This window comes from Siphateles boraxobius, unplaced genomic scaffold (assembly GCF_051911475.1).
Source record: "Siphateles boraxobius isolate OS27281-9 unplaced genomic scaffold, OSU_SipBor_1 18, whole genome shotgun sequence".
Classification (NCBI taxonomy): domain Eukaryota; kingdom Metazoa; phylum Chordata; class Actinopteri; order Cypriniformes; family Leuciscidae; genus Siphateles; species Siphateles boraxobius.
The window spans coordinates 11,784,120-11,804,317 of NW_027508788.1; the positions used below are offsets into that span (position 1 = coordinate 11,784,120).

General features: G+C 35.2%; 1 protein-coding gene across 3 annotated transcripts in view; it reads left to right on the forward strand.

Annotated features, from left to right (window-relative positions):
- Positions 1–20,198, forward strand: part of LOC143741205 (uncharacterized) — a 50,870-nt gene that overhangs the window by 13,787 nt on the left and 16,885 nt on the right. For 2 of the 3 annotated variants that reach the window (XM_077233652.1, XM_077233651.1), the window contains one exon: positions 19,786–19,841. In XM_077233652.1, coding sequence (XP_077089767.1) covers positions 19,827–19,841 — 15 coding nt within the window. In that variant the 5' untranslated portion in view covers positions 19,786–19,826. Of the gene's footprint in view, positions 1–19,749; positions 19,842–20,198 lie in introns of all 3 variants that reach the window. The other variant, XM_077233653.1, reaches the window with a different exon arrangement.

A 20,198-nucleotide genomic window follows, 5' to 3' on the forward strand; every position in this document is an offset into this window, starting at 1 on the left:
TTACAATTTTGCCATCAACACAATTTCTAAATTGTTGAAAGTTTTCCCTTTTCAAAAATTTTTCCTCTTTTCAAGCTTAAAGAAATATGCTGAATTGAGTTCTCGTTCTTCAAGCCATCTTTTCCTGGATCTTATATAAGCACCCCTAGCCTTTGATAAGTATAAATCATCTAATAGTAGTTATATGATTCGGCTTATGTCAAAATGATTTATGACCCTATGATTGACAGGTGGGCGGGGCTAACCTTTGACCTTCCGGAGGATGTTCCGGAGGTCCTTTGATGTAGGGATTAACCTTTGACCTTCCGGAGGGGGTTGTTCCGGAGGTCGCTTAATGTAGGGATTAACCTTTGACCTATCGATCGATCAAGTTGACAGTTGTCTTTACCCTATTGACCTTTGTATGATATATGAAGTTGCCAGTTGTCTTTGCCAGTTGTCTTTGCCCCATTGATTTTGACCTATTGACCCCGGGGGGAAATAACTTCTTGGTGTGGGAAATCCCCTCCGTGTCGGGGTGAGAAAATAATTTTTCTAATGTCGCATATAGATTAGAATAGATTAGAATTACAAAAGTAAAATCATCTTACCGTTTCACTATGGTGAAGAATTGGATTAAAGTTGACAGTCTCCGCACTGTGTGTGTGTGCGTCTGTCTGTGAGTGTGTGCGTGTCATCCGATATCCTGGCATTCCTGAGCACGCTATATAAATGGGGATAGTGAGAAAATATCTCCCAGTAACTAAAGTTGAAACACATTCTGTTCTTTAAAAAGTATATAAATGAAATGGTTAATACAATATCTTTTCAAAACAAAAATAAATATCTTACTAAAAATCTACTGAAGCAGTCATTTCAGATTAAATAAGTTTAAAGTTTTTAAACACTCTGTGTTTTTGACACTCTGTGATTCAGAGTGGTGGAGGAGTGTGTGTGTGTGTGTGTGTGTGTGTGTGTGTGTGTGTGTGTGTGTGTGTGTGTGTGTGTGTGTGTGTGTGTGTGTGTGTGTGTGTGTGTGTGTGTGTGTGTGTGTGTGTGACACCCTCCCTCCCCTCAGTCTCTCAAACACCAGCGCATGACAGCAATGGTCTCCGCGCTAAGTGTGTGCGTCTGTCTGTGAGTGAGACACCACCCTATTCCTGCACCCCCTGCTGGGGGGGTGAAAGTGAGAAAATATCTCCCAGTAACTAAAGTTGAAACACATTCTGTTCTTTAAAAGTATATGAATGAAATATTTATAAAATTTACATTTAGTCATTTACAAATATAATATTTTCACACTAACTAAAGTTGAAAACGTTCTGTTATTTACAAGTATATATGAAACGGTTATAACATTTACATTTAGTCATTTACAAATATATTATCTTCACCCTAAGTAGAGTTGAAATACATTCTGTTCTTTAAAAGTATATAAATGATATGATTATATCGTTCATTTTAAAAATAACCATCTTTTCTAAATTTACTGAAACACAGTGCACCAATTAGTTTTGTTTTAGATGAACACAAAATAAAGAAAATCATCTTACATTTTCAGAGAATTTAAGAAGTAAATCCCAACACATCATTGTCCTTTTAACGTATGAATGTATTTACAAAGATGCAATAAGTTTAAAGTTTTGATACAAAATATCCCTGAGTGTTTTTCTCCCACACCAGCGTTTGTGACACTCTGTGATTTAGAGTGGTGGAGGAATGTGTGTGTGTGTGTGTGTGTGTGTGTGTGTGTGTGTGTGTGTGTGTGTGTGTGTGTGTGTGTGTGTGTGTGTGTGTGTGTGTGTGTGCGTGTGTTCAGCCAGCAGTATGAGACGTTGAGGATGTTTTGTTAGTGTTAATCTTAAAAGTTAATGTTAAAAATAAAAGATAATTTAAATTCAATTCAATGAATTATTTAAAGTCTTAATAAAAACGTTGTAATACAGTCGTATCTTCTATTTATCTTTTGAAGATTACTGTAATGATTTTATTTAACGGTGACCTAAAGTATAATTTTTATTAATATAGCCATAATGATTTTTGTACTGTAACAGCATATTTAATCCCGTACACAAACACGACCATCACAGAAAACAACATCTTTACATTGTTTTTACATACATTGCACTCACACTAACTCAGTTCCATAAATTAACTAATCTCTATATTTAAATTAAATGATTATAAATAAAGTATATAACTCAATGAATATTAACAAGTATGTTACTAAAATGAATTCAAACTATTTAAACATAGTTTTAGCTAAATTAATTTATATATAAATACAAAAGTATATAAATATAAAAATACCTTACATTTCCACAGTGCTGAAGATGTAGTTCTTTATGCAATGATAAAAACAGTCCAAAGTCATAAACAAAATTTTATTCCTTTTTTATTCCTTCAGTGATAAACTACAGGGTGAAATGAATGCATGACCCCCTCACAGAGACGAGAGGAGTTACAGGACAGATGAGCCTCTGGGATGTGCCAATGTCATAGCATATGTAAAGTTAGTCTGCTTTCCAGAGTTTTATTCATACTAAATTCATTTGAAATATTAAAAGTTTAAATTAGATCTTTTAAAATTAAAAGACTGTTTAAATCAAAGCTTTAACGTTTTTTTAAAGTCGTATCTTCTATTTATCTTCTTAGAAGACTTCTGTATGATATAAATGATTTTACATAAATTTAACCTAAGCTATTATTTTTACTAAAGCGTCTGTTCAAAAAATAAAGCAAAAACTGTACTTTGGTATCTTAGATATTATACAAATTATTTCAAACAGTATTTTTGTCCATGCCGCATGAAATATGTTGTCAAAGTTTGTCACAATGTTTTTTTGTAGTTGTTGTTTTTTTGTTTTTAAGAAATCCCAGGACTCTACATTGCTCTTATTTAGATTAAGTTGTATCATTTAGAAAACCACTGTACATTTTCAGAGACGCGATGTACCTTTTTTGGTCCATCACACAGCATATTTAATTTTACTCCTCTTAATTCAAAGCATGATCTTACTTTTTCTACGGTAGCTATATGATCTATTGCACGTATAAGGTGTATATCATTTTTTACTTTTCTTGTATCTCTCAAACTATCCTTAATCAGTGTGGAAACACACAGGGTGAAACCCTTTACTGAGAATATACTATCGGTTATCTACTCAAAATATATGTAGAACTTTAAAATGTTAGCATTTGTTGATGCGACAGTTTGTCTGTAGGCTGCATGAACAGCCTTTGGGAGAGCAGCTGATGATACTATATAGCAGGAAAACATGCCCTTTGACCTCCTCCATTTTGGAGGCTTTTTTGTTAAAGACCCAACAATTTAGTCCTTAAGCGGCTATAGTAATTTATTGCCATGTGTGACCTGAAAAAAAAAAAACTGAAAGAACATTGTGGACAAATAGCTCTGACGTTTTCCAAGAGTATTTTGCCCAGCCTCTTCTTTATAAACAGCCAAGACAAATCATTTCTGGACCAAAAACTTTTGCACCCTCACTCCTCTTACCACCTCATCAAAAGACATGTCTAAAAGTGAGTATTGTCTTTATAATTCATTTATGCTACAGTGTCTTATTTAAAAAGATTGTTTACACATAAGGAAAAGACGGTATAATTCATTAGTGTTTTAAACATGCTATTGCTGTTATAGCATGCTTTGTTGCTCTTACACATTGTTATATGTTCTATATCAAATGTTTTTGACGGCATATACGTTTCAGAAAAAAAAAAAAAATATATATATATATATATATATATTTCCCCCCCCCCATCCAATCACATTTTACTGTAGTTGGCCGCTGGGGGGTTTCCATAAAGGACTTTAAAATAAATGTTTTAAATATAATTTAGATTATATTTGTCAGACATGGTTATATCTGAATAGGCCTATTTAATTATTTAATCTGTATTTTATTCCTTTTCAGTTACTTACTTTTTAAATTTCGGTAGGCTACTTTTTAATTCTTCTTTTACTTTGTCTTTGATTTTAACTTTTAGCACTTTGCATGATAAAATTGTTTAAAATGTAAGCTATAAATATGAATGGCACAATGTGATAACCAAAATATATAAAAGTTAAGTCAAAGCTATTTATATAGCCTAGCGTTTTTCACAATACACATTCTCATAATTTAGTTATACATTCTGACGCTGGGCACCGTCCAGCGTCTTATTTCAGATGGTTCAATATTTATGATATTATGCGCCCCTGAATGGAAAAGAACTGTAAACTTCATCATTGTCATCACAGCAAACACTGCAGGACGACCGGACATCCAAGTAACATGTTAGTGTGGTTTATATTTATTTTTAATGAGAAACATTATAGAGTGCAACAGGCGTTTTCTGGAAGTAAAAACACTTCCGGTAACCAGCGACTGTGAAAAAGGGGGGCAGGTACTCTATTGGCTGTATAATGAACAGATGAACTGACAGATATTTTATGTAAACAGGCAAAATCTCTTCATCTGATGGTGGCCATGTGTTTTCGCCTATCATAACTGGTTTAACTCATGGCTCCTCCATTGACATCAACATGACTTCTGCCGAATCAAATGTACCGGCAAATTGTAAGTGTAATAAATCAGTTTTGCCTATGTGATGTATTAAATTAAACTTAATTAAGCAGTCCGAGTTAACTATTTGGGACCATTTTTAAGGAAAGTTACATTCTGATCTAACAGCGTCATGTACAAATTTGTCATGCTCCTGGATTATTTTACTATACTACATTACTATAGCCTTTTATTTACTGCTGATTTTATCAAAGCCACGAATTAACTCAATTCATGGTTCCAATAATAAAATAAATGAACAAGTGACAGATGAACTGAAAGATATTTTATGTAAACAGGCAAAATCTCTGCATATGATGGTGACCATGTGTTTTCACCTATCATAACTGGTTTAACTCATGGCTCCCCCTTTGATATCAACATGACTTCTGCCAAGTCAAATGTACCGGCAAATTGTAAGTGTGATGCATGAGAAACTATTAAAACAGTTTTTTGTATAAAATTAATGTAAAAATGTATAAACAATGTATAAAATTAATCTTAATTAAGCAGTCGGAGTTAACTATTTGGGACCAATTTTAAGGAAAGTTACATTCTGATCTAACAGCGTCATGTACAAATTTGAAATATTTTTGGTACTATTGAATCAGGTTTTGTAGAATAAGCTATGATGAATTTATCTTATCTGGTGTCATGCTCCTGGATTATTCAGAAATGTAACTATAGCCTTTTATTTTACGACACTTATTTATTTTACTACAGATTTTATCAAAGCCAAATACTGTCCAAAAGGGGGCGACTGGGAAAGAAGAGAAACGGGTCAATACAAGGTTAGATTCAATCTTTATATTCTTTCCCCATTTTGCCTTCATTTTCCTTTTCCTGTTTTAATTTTTCAATTTTTTATATTCTCAGATCATCAAGGGTTTCTGAAAGCAAACACCAGTCAGTTGGTTGAAAACATGAAGAACATTGATCCAATCATTGACGATCTTGACTTGCACAATGGATCAGTTGCAAATGTGAGAGCGAATCCAACACGCCGGATGAAGATGAGGGAACTGCTGGACTGTGTGAATTGTGAAAGCATTGCCAAGAACCTGGTCAATGCTTTGCGCAAGCCCATCATCAAAATGTTTTAACATATCGTAAATTTCAATTGTTTGATAAATTATCTAACGATTATACCTAACTATCAACAGTTATATGTGAAACGAGCTCAGTCGCATTAGAGATGGATTCTTGTTTATATTGAACCGCATGTTTAACAGCTCTAGGGTTCTTAAATTGTTTACCGCGGTTTCATTTTGAACAACACTTATCGTATCGCCGGGTGTGATTGTAATGTTTTGTATGGTGTTTTTCTTTACACTTTCCCCCTGGATATCTGGTTCCTACAGTTAGCGGTAATGTTAGTCAACTCTATGTCTTCTCTTTGTTCATATACGACAGTATTCGCATGAATTGGCGTGATTTAATAAAATGACGGTTTAAACCATCATCTTCGCTTGAGACATTTACATTATATTTTATGGTTTACAGTATATTTTACAGTATTTTACAGTATATTATACCATCCTAGTTTTAAATAGCGCTTAAATGTATATTTTACCCCTTTATGCGGCTACAGAACACCGCACAAGGATCTCTGAAATATTTTTTGTGTAAAACATCTATGTAGATCTATCTATGTTTTTAAAAATACACCGAAACAAAGAATGAATACATCTTTCTATAAGTGACCCTCAAAACACAGTGTATCCGTGTACGATGATTTATCAGAAAATTACTTTTTCTGAATAATCTCACCAAGTGCGGGTGCTTGATAACTATTGAGCAACCCTGAATTCGGTTACTCAATAATGCGCTAAAGGTCTATAACTGAACTTTAACATCTTAATAGTTGGTAAAAGTTCACTTAAAGTCTGCGCAAAATAAAATACATCCTAGCTACTATCTAAACAGAGCTTATCGCGATCCATTCACCCATCCATATGTTTTGAACTTTTAATGTTTAATCAACATTTTGTTGGAAAACAAATGGTGGATTTACTCAACTTTTTATGTCAACAGGTTCTGCATAGCGGGGTAATGTCGGATTTAATTAACATTGTTTATTTCAGTAAACTTAAGTTTATTACATAAGATTAATTCAATGCCATTTAGTTGAATCAGGTTAACATTCTTAATTTAGTCCAAAACTATTAAGTTCAAATAATCCAATTGTTTCGTTTATTTAGGGATAGTGTTCAACAACCTTTACAAATATATCTAATAAGATAACCTTTTACAAAATCTTTACTCGGTAAAGACTCTTATTGGTTTTGTCGCATCCAATGCATCCCCAAAGTAGTTGTTTTTATAATGATTAAAACCGCTTTAATTATTATTATCATGGTCTACACTTTATGGTAAAACACTAACATATCAGAAACTCTTTTAAATATAAACATTAACATGTTTTTATCTTGCTGTTAAAACACATAAATAACGTTTTATTTCAAATGTACACCCCTATACAGCATGATGGGATGGGGAAATCCACAGGCTCACTGAAATATTTAATCTCTTAAATATTCTCATCTAGTATTTATTCATTAAATTATTAATGCGCAAGAATCAAGACTTATAATACCATTTTATTATAAAATTGTTAAACTCCAAAGCTCCGACACGGTCGCAAAGAATGATGAGTTAAGCGGTACAATCTTTTATTTCAACAGTATTTTTCTTTACAAAATGATGATAGACCGACATTAAATATACATAAAGTAGACAATAACTCCATTTACTTAAGTAATTTTTTTTTGGTTTACATAACTGAAACAGGTTCTTTCAACATGACTTTGAATGAGAAAACAAATATAACGGTGTTCAATGAAAAATATTTTTAAATAAACTGAACAGTATCGTAAAACAATTTTCGGCTGAATTGTCTCGGACGATATGCAGGACATGGTTATTTACGGCGTCCTGATGACGACCCCCACCGTACACACCAGGGGGTGCGAGGGCGGACCCCAATCGCATGGGTTAATAAACTCTACACAGAGTTTCGACGTTTTCGACGAAACCCCGTTTCAACGCTACGGACGGATGCTTCAACGACGTCGGATTCGATATCGTAAAAAACGCGACTGCGGGGTTACTACAACATCTCATGTATCTAAAGTGGAAGGAATTGATCAGATGTTCCTGTTTGTCTGAGCATTTGGCATTTGTCAAAAACACAAGCTTCCGAGCGTTAAAGCACTAGGCCTGGACGATTGTGCTGCAAGGACTCGCTCAAGAGATTCCGGGGACTTTCACCATCAAACAGTTTCCTATTTGAAAATCTAAAAACCTCTGAGATGGCGACGCAAAAGCTGACGGAGAACAACTGCCCGTCGAGTTCCGGCGATGCGGGACACAAGTATCATCCGGTGTGTGAGTGCTCCATGGGGAAAGAGTGTCGTTTAAGGGCCACGCTAGACTCTATGTTTAAAGATCATTTTAGAGACCAGATGGTTTACTTGATGGACAGGATCATCGATGCTGCGTGTGTTAAGAAAACCGATTGTGAGCGGGACACCAAACGTGTCACAAATCTCAAAAAAGAAATGGATGTCATAAGAGGGTTGGTGGGGACATGGACCGATGTGACGCCCATGTTTTTTAACACCATAGAGCCGACAGGCGTAATCCTCAGAAAAGTTCTGGATGTGATGTGTGCATCTAGTCACGAATTCGCGGTCGATGAACTACTCGTTATGTTTACGTTTGTAACAGATCTCTGTGCGTTACTGGCATCAAAAAATGCCAAAACAGATCTTGGCGAAATAATTCAAGGCCTCGTCAACTATACCCTAGACCAAGACATGGTAGCGTGCCGAGACTTTCTATTCTGGTTGGATCACAAATAAATGGAGTTATTGTCTACTTTATGTATATTTAATGTCGGTCTATCATCATTTTGTAAAGAAAAATACTGTTAAAATAAAAGATTGTACCGCTTAACTCATCATTCTTTGCGACCGTGTCGGAGCTTTGGAGTTTAACAATTTTATAATAAAATGGTATTATAAGTCTTGATTCTTGCGCATTAATAATTTAATGAATAAATACTAGATGAGAATATTTAAGAGATTAAATATTTCAGTGAGCCTGTGGATTTCCCCATCCCATCATGCTGTATAGGGGTGTACATTTGAAATAAAACGTTATTTATGTGTTTTAACAGCAAGATAAAAACATGTTAATGTTTATATTTAAAAGAGTTTCTGATATGTTAGTGTTTTACCATAAAGTGTAGACCATGATAATAATAATTAAAGCGGTTTTAATCATTATAAAAACAACTACTTTGGGGATGCATTGGATGCGACAAAACCAATAAGAGTCTTTACCGAGTAAAGATTTTGTAAAAGGTTATCTTATTAGATATATTTGTAAAGGTTGTTGAACACTATCCCTAAATAAACGAAACAATTGGATTATTTGAACTTAATAGTTTTGGACTAAATTAAGAATGTTAACCTGATTCAACTAAATGGCATTGAATTAATCTTATGTAATAAACTTAAGTTTACTGAAATAAACAATGTTAATTAAATCCGACATTACCCCGCTATGCAGAACCTGTTGACATAAAAAGTTGAGTAAATCCACCATTTGTTTTCCAACAAAATGTTGATTAAACATTAAAAGTTCAAAACATATGGATGGGTGAATGGATCGCGATAAGCTCTGTTTAGATAGTAGCTAGGATGTATTTTATTTTGCGCAGACTTTAAGTGAACTTTTACCAACTATTAAGATGTTAAAGTTCAGTTATAGACCTTTAGCGCATTATTGAGTAACCGAATTCAGGGTTGCTCAATAGTTATCAAGCACCCGCACTTGGTGAGATTATTCAGAAAAAGTAATTTTCTGATAAATCATCGTACACGGATACACTGTGTTTTGAGGGTCACTTATAGAAAGATGTATTCATTCTTTGTTTCGGTGTATTTTTAAAAACATAGATAGATCTACATAGATGTTTTACACAAAAAATATTTCAGAGATCCTTGTGCGGTGTTCTGTAGCCGCATAAAGGGGTAAAATATACATTTAAGCGCTATTTAAAACTAGGATGGTATAATATACTGTAAAATACTGTAAAATATACTGTAAACCATAAAATATAATGTAAATGTCTCAAGCGAAGATGATGGTTTAAACCGTCATTTTATTAAATCACGCCAATTCATGCGAATACTGTCGTATATGAACAAAGAGAAGACATAGAGTTGACTAACATTACCGCTAACTGTAGGAACCAGATATCCAGGGGGAAAGTGTAAAGAAAAACACCATACAAAACATTACAATCACACCCGGCGATACGATAAGTGTTGTTCAAAATGAAACCGCGGTAAACAATTTAAGAACCCTAGAGCTGTTAAACATGCGGTTCAATATAAACAAGAATCCATCTCTAATGCGACTGAGCTCGTTTCACATATAACTGTTGATAGTTAGGTATAATCGTTAGATAATTTATCAAACAATTGAAATTTACGATATGTTAAAACATTTTGATGATGGGCTTGCGCAAAGCATTGACCAGGTTCTTGGCAATGCTTTCACAATTCACACAGTCCAGCAGTTCCCTCATCTTCATCCGGCGTGTTGGATTCGCTCTCACATTTGCAACTGATCCATTGTGCAAGTCAAGATCGTCAATGATTGGATCAATGTTCTTCATGTTTTCAACCAACTGACTGGTGTTTGCTTTCAGAAACCCTTGATGATCTGAGAATATAAAAAATTGAAAAATTAAAACAGGAAAAGGAAAATGAAGGCAAAATGGGGAAAGAATATAAAGATTGAATCTAACCTTGTATTGACCCGTTTCTCTTCTTTCCCAGTCGCCCCCTTTTGGACAGTATTTGGCTTTGATAAAATCTGTAGTAAAATAAATAAGTGTCGTAAAATAAAAGGCTATAGTTACATTTCTGAATAATCCAGGAGCATGACACCAGATAAGATAAATTCATCATAGCTTATTCTACAAAACCTGATTCAATAGTACCAAAAATATTTCAAATTTGTACATGACGCTGTTAGATCAGAATGTAACTTTCCTTAAAATTGGTCCCAAATAGTTAACTCCGACTGCTTAATTAAGATTAATTTTATACATTGTTTATACATTTTTACATTAATTTTATACAAAAAACTGTTTTAATAGTTTCTCATGCATCACACTTACAATTTGCCGGTACATTTGACTTGGCAGAAGTCATGTTGATATCAAAGGGGGAGCCATGAGTTAAACCAGTTATGATAGGTGAAAACACATGGTCACCATCATATGCAGAGATTTTGCCTGTTTACATAAAATATCTTTCAGTTCATCTGTCACTTGTTCATTTATTTTATTATTGGAACCATGAATTGAGTTAATTCGTGGCTTTGATAAAATCAGCAGTAAATAAAAGGCTATAGTAATGTAGTATAGTAAAATAATCCAGGAGCATGACAAATTTGTACATGACGCTGTTAGATCAGAATGTAACTTTCCTTAAAAATGGTCCCAAATAGTTAACTCGGACTGCTTAATTAAGTTTAATTTAATACATCACATAGGCAAAACTGATTTATTACACTTACAATTTGCCGGTACATTTGATTCGGCAGAAGTCATGTTGATGTCAATGGAGGAGCCATGAGTTAAACCAGTTATGATAGGCGAAAACACATGGCCACCATCAGATGAAGAGATTTTGCCTGTTTACATAAAATATCTGTCAGTTCATCTGTCAATTGTTCATTATACAGCCAATAGAGTACCTGCCCCCCTTTTTCACAGTCGCTGGTTACCGGAAGTGTTTTTACTTCCAGAAAACGCCTGTTGCACTCTATAATGTTTCTCATTAAAAATAAATATAAACCACACTAACATGTTACTTGGATGTCCGGTCGTCCTGCAGTGTTTGCTGTGATGACAATGATGAAGTTTACAGTTCTTTTCCATTCAGGGGCGCATAATATCATAAATATTGAACCATCTGAAATAAGACGCTGGACGGTGCCCAGCGTCAGAATGTATAACTAAATTATGAGAATGTGTATTGTGAAAAACGCTAGGCTATATAAATAGCTTTGACTTAACTTTTATATATTTTGGTTATCACATTGTGCCATTCATATTTATAGCTTACATTTTAAACAATTTTATCATGCAAAGTGCTAAAAGTTAAAATCAAAGACAAAGTAAAAGAAGAATTAAAAAGTAGCCTACCGAAATTTAAAAAGTAAGTAACTGAAAAGGAATAAAATACAGATTAAATAATTAAATAGGCCTATTCAGATATAACCATGTCTGACAAATATAATCTAAATTATATTTAAAACATTTATTTTAAAGTCCTTTATGGAAACCCCCCAGCGGCCAACTACAGTAAAATGTGATTGGATGGGGGGGGGGAAATATATATATATATATATATATATATATATATTTTTTTTTTCTGAAACGTATATGCCGTCAAAAACATTTGATATAGAACATATAACAATGTGTAAGAGCAACAAAGCATGCTATAACAGCAATAGCATGTTTAAAACACTAATGAATTATACCGTCTTTTCCTTATGTGTAAACAATCTTTTTAAATAAGACACTGTAGCATAAATGAATTATAAAGACAATACTCACTTTTAGACATGTCTTTTGATGAGGTGGTAAGAGGAGTGAGGGTGCAAAAGTTTTTGGTCCAGAAATGATTTGTCTTGGCTGTTTATAAAGAAGAGGCTGGGCAAAATACTCTTGGAAAACGTCAGAGCTATTTGTCCACAATGTTCTTTCAGTTTTTTTTTTTTCAGGTCACACATGGCAATAAATTACTATAGCCGCTTAAGGACTAAATTGTTGGGTCTTTAACAAAAAAGCCTCCAAAATGGAGGAGGTCAAAGGGCATGTTTTCCTGCTATATAGTATCATCAGCTGCTCTCCCAAAGGCTGTTCATGCAGCCTACAGACAAACTGTCGCATCAACAAATGCTAACATTTTAAAGTTCTACATATATTTTGAGTAGATAACCGATAGTATATTCTCAGTAAAGGGTTTCACCCTCTGTGTTTCCACACTGATTAAGGATAGTTTGAGAGATACAAGAAAAGTAAAAAATGATATACACCTTATACGTGCAATAGATCATATAGCTACCGTAGAAAAAGTAAGATCATGCTTTGAATTAAGAGGAGTAAAATTAAATATGCTGTGTGATGGACCAAAAAAGGTACATCGCGTCTCTGAAAATGTACAGTGGTTTTCTAAATGATACAACTTAATCTAAATAAGAGCAATGTAGAGTCCTGGGATTTCTTAAAAACAAAAACAACAACTACAAAAAAAAACATTGTGACAAACTTTGACAACATATTTCATGCGGCATGGACAAAAATACTGTTTGAAATAATTTGTATAATATCTAAGATACCAAAGTACAGTTTTTGCTTTATTTTTTGAACAGACGCTTTAGTAAAAATAATAGCTTAGGTTAAATTTATGTAAAATCATTTATATCATACAGAAGTCTTCTAAGAAGATAAATAGAAGATACGACTTTAAAAAAACGTTAAAGCTTTGATTTAAACAGTCTTTTAATTTTAAAAGATCTAATTTAAACTTTTAATATTTCAAATGAATTTAGTATGAATAAAACTCTGGAAAGCAGACTAACTTTACATATGCTATGACATTGGCACATCCCAGAGGCTCATCTGTCCTGTAACTCCTCTCGTCTCTGTGAGGGGGTCATGCATTCATTTCACCCTGTAGTTTATCACTGAAGGAATAAAAAAGGAATAAAATTTTGTTTATGACTTTGGACTGTTTTTATCATTGCATAAAGAACTACATCTTCAGCACTGTGGAAATGTAAGGTATTTTTATATTTATATACTTTTGTATTTATATATAAATTAATTTAGCTAAAACTATGTTTAAATAGTTTGAATTCATTTTAGTAACATACTTGTTAATATTCATTGAGTTATATACTTTATTTATAATCATTTAATTTAAATATAGAGATTAGTTAATTTATGGAACTGAGTTAGTGTGAGTGCAATGTATGTAAAAACAATGTAAAGATGTTGTTTTCTGTGATGGTCGTGTTTGTGTACGGGATTAAATATGCTGTTACAGTACAAAAATCATTATGGCTATATTAATAAAAATTATACTTTAGGTCACCGTTAAATAAAATCATTACAGTAATCTTCAAAAGATAAATAGAAGATACGACTGTATTACAACGTTTTTATTAAGACTTTAAATAATTCATTGAATTGAATTTAAATTATCTTTTATTTTTAACATTAACTTTTAAGATTAACACTAACAAAACATCCTCAACGTCTCATACTGCTGGCTGAACACACACACACACACACACACACACACACACACACACACACACACACACACACACACACACACACACACACACACACACACACACACACACACACATTCCTCCACCACTCTAAATCACAGAGTGTCACAAACGCTGGTGTGGGAGAAAAACACTCAGGGATATTTTGTATCAAAACTTTAAACTTATTGCATCTTTGTAAATACATTCATACGTTAAAAGGACAATGATGTGTTGGGATTTACTTCTTCAATTCTCTGAAAATGTAAGATGATTTTCTTTATTTTGTGTTCATCTAAAACAAAACTAATTGGTGCACTGTGTTTCAGTAAATTTAGAAAAGATGGTTATTTTTAAAATGAACGATATAATCATATCATTTATATACTTTTAAAGAACAGAATGTATTTCAACTCTACTTAGGGTGAAGATAATATATTTGTAAATGACTAAATGTAAATGTTATAACCGTTTCATATATACTTGTAAATAACAGAACGTTTTCAACTTTAGTTAGTGTGAAAATATTATATTTGTAAATGACTAAATGTAAATTTTATAAATATTTCATTCATATACTTTTAAAGAACAGAATGTGTTTCAACTTTAGTTACTGGGAGATATTTTCTCACTTTCACCCCCCCAGCAGGGGGTGCAGGAATAGGGTGGTGTCTCACTCACAGACAGACGCACACACTTAGCGCGGAGACCATTGCTGTCATGCGCTGGTGTTTGAGAGACTGAGGGGAGGGAGGGTGTCACACACACACACACACACACACACACACACACACACACACACACACACACACACACACACACACACACACACACACACACACACACACACACACACACACACACTCCTCCACCACTCTGAATCACAGAGTGTCAAAAACACAGAGTGTTTAAAAACTTTAAACTTATTTAATCTGAAATGACTGCTTCAGTAGATTTTTAGTAAGATATTTATTTTTGTTTTGAAAAGATATTGTATTAACCATTTCATTTATATACTTTTTAAAGAACAGAATGTGTTTCAACTTTAGTTACTGGGAGATATTTTCTCACTATCCCCATTTATATAGCGTGCTCAGGAATGCCAGGATATCGGATGACACGCACACACTCACAGACAGACGCACACACACACAGTGCGGAGACTGTCAACTTTAATCCAATTCTTCACCATAGTGAAACGGTAAGATGATTTTACTTTTGTAATTCTAATCTATTCTAATCTATATGCGACATTAGAAAAATTATTTTCTCACCCCGACACGGAGGGGATTTCCCACACCAAGAAGTTATTTCCCCCCGGGGTCAATAGGTCAAAATCAATGGGGCAAAGACAACTGGCAAAGACAACTGGCAACTTCATATATCATACAAAGGTCAATAGGGTAAAGACAACTGTCAACTTGATCGATCGATAGGTCAAAGGTTAATCCCTACATTAAGCGACCTCCGGAACAACCCCCTCCGGAAGGTCAAAGGTTAATCCCTACATCAAAGGACCTCCGGAACATCCTCCGGAAGGTCAAAGGTTATTAGCCCCGCCCACCTGTCAATCATAGGGTCATAAATCATTTTGACATAAGCCGAATCATATAACTACTTCTAATTTAGTTTGCAAAGCTGCAAGTTCAGATTTCTCCTCCAAAGACAGACAACTAAAGTTATGGTTTTGAGATTATTTCATGATCAGGCTGTCCTCAAGAACTCTTCTCTTTTTGGATAAGATTGCTCCAACTTTCCTTAAATAAACTCCAATCTCAAATTTTAGAAGCTCCCAATTGGTACAAAAATAATTTTTAATTGTGGCTGCTTTCCAATAGAAATTAATTCTTTAATTTTATACTTTTATACTTTACATCCGGTAATTCTAAGAGTGAACGGTTAAGTTTCCACAAAGAGGCTTTGCTATGGCCTGGTGCAAAATCTGCTGTTAAAGGGGTATTAATAAAGATAGTTTTATGGTCAGTCAAAGGGGTATATTGAATGCCAACATTTAAATCAAAATTTGCCATACATTTTGATATAAGCCAATAATCAATTCAAGATTGCCTGGACCCATTTTTGTTGGCCCAGGTAAACTCCAAATTGTTAGGGTATCTTTCTCTCCAAATGTCCACCAATTCAAAGTCATTTATTACTCCTAAAAGTGCAGGGCTAAGACTAGTGCTGTAGCGGCGCGTCGATGACGTCGACGCTTCGACGTCAAAATTACGTCGAGGCCATATTTTTGCGTCGACACTTCTTTATTTATTTATTTTTTGCACCGTTTCCGGCGGTAAACCTCGCCACCACATGTGGGAGACATTGCAGAATGGAGGACGAAGACAACTAGAAGTGAATATGCTTTCCATTAAATGAATCACACACAGTAAACAAACCCTTAACAAAAAAAACGTTGCAATTTAGACACGCAAACTGGGTGCCGGTGCGGTGAGACGTACATGCTCGGGCAGATTCGGCTTGAAGTCGTTCATCCTCGGTTACGGCGCCGCGCTCGCTGTTACAAGCCGTGCACACAAAAACAAAAATCTGACTTATGTTTTTTAGCAAACAAAAAAAGAGCTTTCCGTTTGACACTATCCCTGAGCCCCCTGTCATTAAAAGATATTAATGACAATGACATAAACAACGAACAATATAATGATGGAAAAAAATAAGTGAATGAACCAAAGAAAAGCTACACCCGTTCAACTCACTTTCCTCAAAAAGTGCAAACAACCACAAAAAATGCCCACCCGGTAGTAAAGTGTTCATATTTAAGTTCAGAAAATAAAGATTAAACTTAAATTTCTGTTTTCAAGTAGTAGTAACCATTGGTAATCAAAGATAAATAACAAATTAAACCAATATTTAATCAAAAGCCTTTCAATAAAATAATATTTATCTATATTTATAAAGGGGAGGCTATAGATATTGATATTAATATGAAGTAGTCTGCTTAATACCATTAAGATGTTAATATGTATTTCTAGAGTAAAAAGAAACCCCAATAGATTTGACTTTAAGCATCGATTCCCCTTAAAAAAGAGATAAATAAACAAATAACTAAAATGTACCACGGATCCTAAGCAGATTGCACGCTAATCACTGAAAGAAACTGTTGCATATGATTAAACGTTACTAGGCTACTAAGTAGGCCTGTTGGCTATATCTTTAGCGGTCAGTCTTCTACCCTCAATGACAGCGAAGAGACCGTGAAAGCCAGCCCTCTTCCCTTCCCTCCTCGCCTTCTCTACTGTCGGCCACAGAAGAGTCCTTGCATCCTTGTCTTCCTGCGAGAGATCCTCGAATACCTTAATCTTCTTCTCCCTGAGCAAGTCGGAGGTTTTGGCGTCTTTCCAAACTGTGTCCCACTGGTACGTGATGAGAACAGGACAATTATGCGACGGGAGGATTTTTCCGCAGCAGAACGATGCCCCAGTCAATGAGCGATGTAAATTCTACGGTGCAGATCAGCTGCGATGCTTGGGGAAACCTGGCTAAAGGGGTCGATGATCATCTGCTTCACGTTCTCTCCTGATTTCTCCGGAATACCAGCGACACGCTAGCCTGGGAAAATCCAGACGAACTTCCGGCAAATTTAGATTTGCTCTGCAAGTTACTCGGGCGAAGAGCCCATTCAAGCTCATTTCCAATCTTTCCAAATCGAGGCACCAATCACAAACGTTGAGGCGGGCTTTACAAGATGACGATCAATCTGATTTGGTTTTAAGGTCTATCCAATTGCTTACAGAGGCATTTGAGCGACGTCAGTTGGTGACGCTCCTTTGGAAATGAGCTGTGAATGACCCTTCCCCAGACCCTAACTCAGTTACGACTGAGAAGGGTCTGGTTTTAACCAGGCTAGCGACATGCAGATTCCACCTTATCTTGTAAGCATCCAAATCGTTACATTGATCACAAAGTTCAACGTTTTCTTTCTCCAGTTTTCATATTTTCCATTGCAGTTCGTCAGATTTTTCATTCAAACACTTAACATGTTTTCCTTGGAATTCGAGAGAGCTGATTATCTGTTTAATATAGTTCGAGTTCTCAATGATCGTCTTTTCAACTCCTTGAATTCGGCCCAAAGTCTCTTCGGGCATGGCTTCCACTCTCTTCATGAATCTCATTAGCATAGTATCACTCACCACTGGACTATCAGAACTCGGTTTGCTTTTTTTGGCGGGATTGGGTTCAGGTGAATCGGGTAACTGTCTCCATATCAGTGCTTAGAGTTCTCCTTATATAACTGTGCAGAGCAAGATGAGTTTCTTCTTTCTCTTCCATTTTCTCAATTCAGCGCAGCAGGTGTAGCAAAAGCACGTGCTAGCACGTTGATAACTAACTAGCTAGAAGAAAAAATGCATCTGCAAAGCTTAAACAAAGTTCAAAGAAAAAAAAGGCTGTTAATGTCAGCATCTTTCCTCCTGTTGTTTGTCTCCGGGCCTCTAGAGGTCACCTGTGCTCCCCTCTGCCTTAGTTCTTCCTCGGGTGTCCTTGTTAGCGTTATCCAGGTTACCTGTGCCTTGTTTCCCCTAGAGTATTTTAACTGTGTTTTTTCCCCTTAACCAGAGAATGTCTAATATGGGGAGAAGTTTCACTCTCATTAAACTTCCGGTTCTGAACTGGTTGCAGTTCCACTCTGGCTCCATATGAGGGCGCTCACAGGACGAGTGCAGAATGAATGGGGTCTATGGAGATATACCCCTAAAAATCCACTTTTCTCAGGATATAATTTTTTGTCTAGTAATTTGAATGTTGTTTTCGAAAGGAGATGCAAATAAATTACAGATTACTGGGTGTTAGATTTTTTAGAGTCACTTATTTGCTTTAAAAAGTCTTTTAAAATCTCAATGACGTCATACACATCGTACGACCAGAGAACTGCTTTACGGCAATCCTTCAGTCACTTTGGTGCTTTCGCGATCTGCACTTTCTTTTCTCTCGAGGCATCGACAACACAGCTGACACAGGTAAATACACGTGCTAGAAGAGTTTTTGGTTTGTTGTTTTAAAAGACCACGCCGAAAAACTTTGGATGCCACGATGCCATCAAGCGGTATCTCTGGACGTAATCAGTCCTTCACTGACCAATCAAAGTCCATTACCAGAATGCTAGCGTGTTATGCGCAACCATAACTCAACCTGTAAGAAATCGAAAGGACATAAGTACTTGTTCATTCAACTTTGGACCTATAACCCATGTTGAACTTGCAAAATCTACATTCAAATCTGAGATTTCTCTACGGCAATCGGGTGAAGGAGACAAATTTAGCCGTCTAGCTGCATAGACTCCCATTCATTTTGCACTCGGATGATCGCCCTCCAGTGGAGCTCTGGTGGAACTACAACCAAAATTCGGTACAATAGGACTTAATAGGGAGTGGCCAGGCTTTCCTTAGACGGCTTTGCCTTAACCTTATCTTATCTTGTGACAGTTAAAGTGCGACTATTCAAATTTATTTCTGAAACGGTTTAAAAATAAAACTGGGATTTGAGCAAAAGTTTTAAGAGCTACAGAAAAAACCATCTTCTTACGACACCATCTTGGCCTCGCCTTTGTGTCTGTCATTGTATATATGTGAATTACATTTTACACATTTTGTGAATATTTGTTTGCAGCATAAAATTTAGAATACAGGTTTGTGACTACTGTCTGCAGTGCAAATCTCAACATTCAACTTCAGATTTTGTTTTATTCTTCAATTTTTCACATTGTAGCTGTGAGTGTAAATTTTAGAGTACAAGTACAAATATTAATTGCATAAGTTCTCCAATTCACATCTACATTTTCTCGAGTTTTGCTGTGTTTTGTGTCCTGTTGCATATATTCATACAGTGATTCTCGGTCACATTCATGCTTTCTTCAAAATAGGGTTTATTCCAGATTGTATCAGAAACAACGCCCAGAAGAAAATGGGAGGAGCAAATGTAAGTCGTGTATATTTTATTATTTGAACGTTTGACAGATCTCTCATAATCATGAACCTTATGAACTTTACAAGTAGCCTAATTTACATTATAATTAAAGTCCCTGTAAAGTCAAAATGATGTATGTGTTCTGAGTTTGTCGTATCACAGAAAAATGTGTTATTAGACACCCAGCCAAATTTGAATGATAAAAAAAACGGCAAGTACATAAAATTAGCTATCAAAATCTTGAAAAAATGAGCAGTAGTCTCTGCTTTCAAACGCTGTGGGCGTGTCCGCTGGCTGCGCTGAAACCACGCCCACTCACGGTAAAGCTGCCGTCGCCACAATCAACTGTCACCCGCTACAGCCGGAATG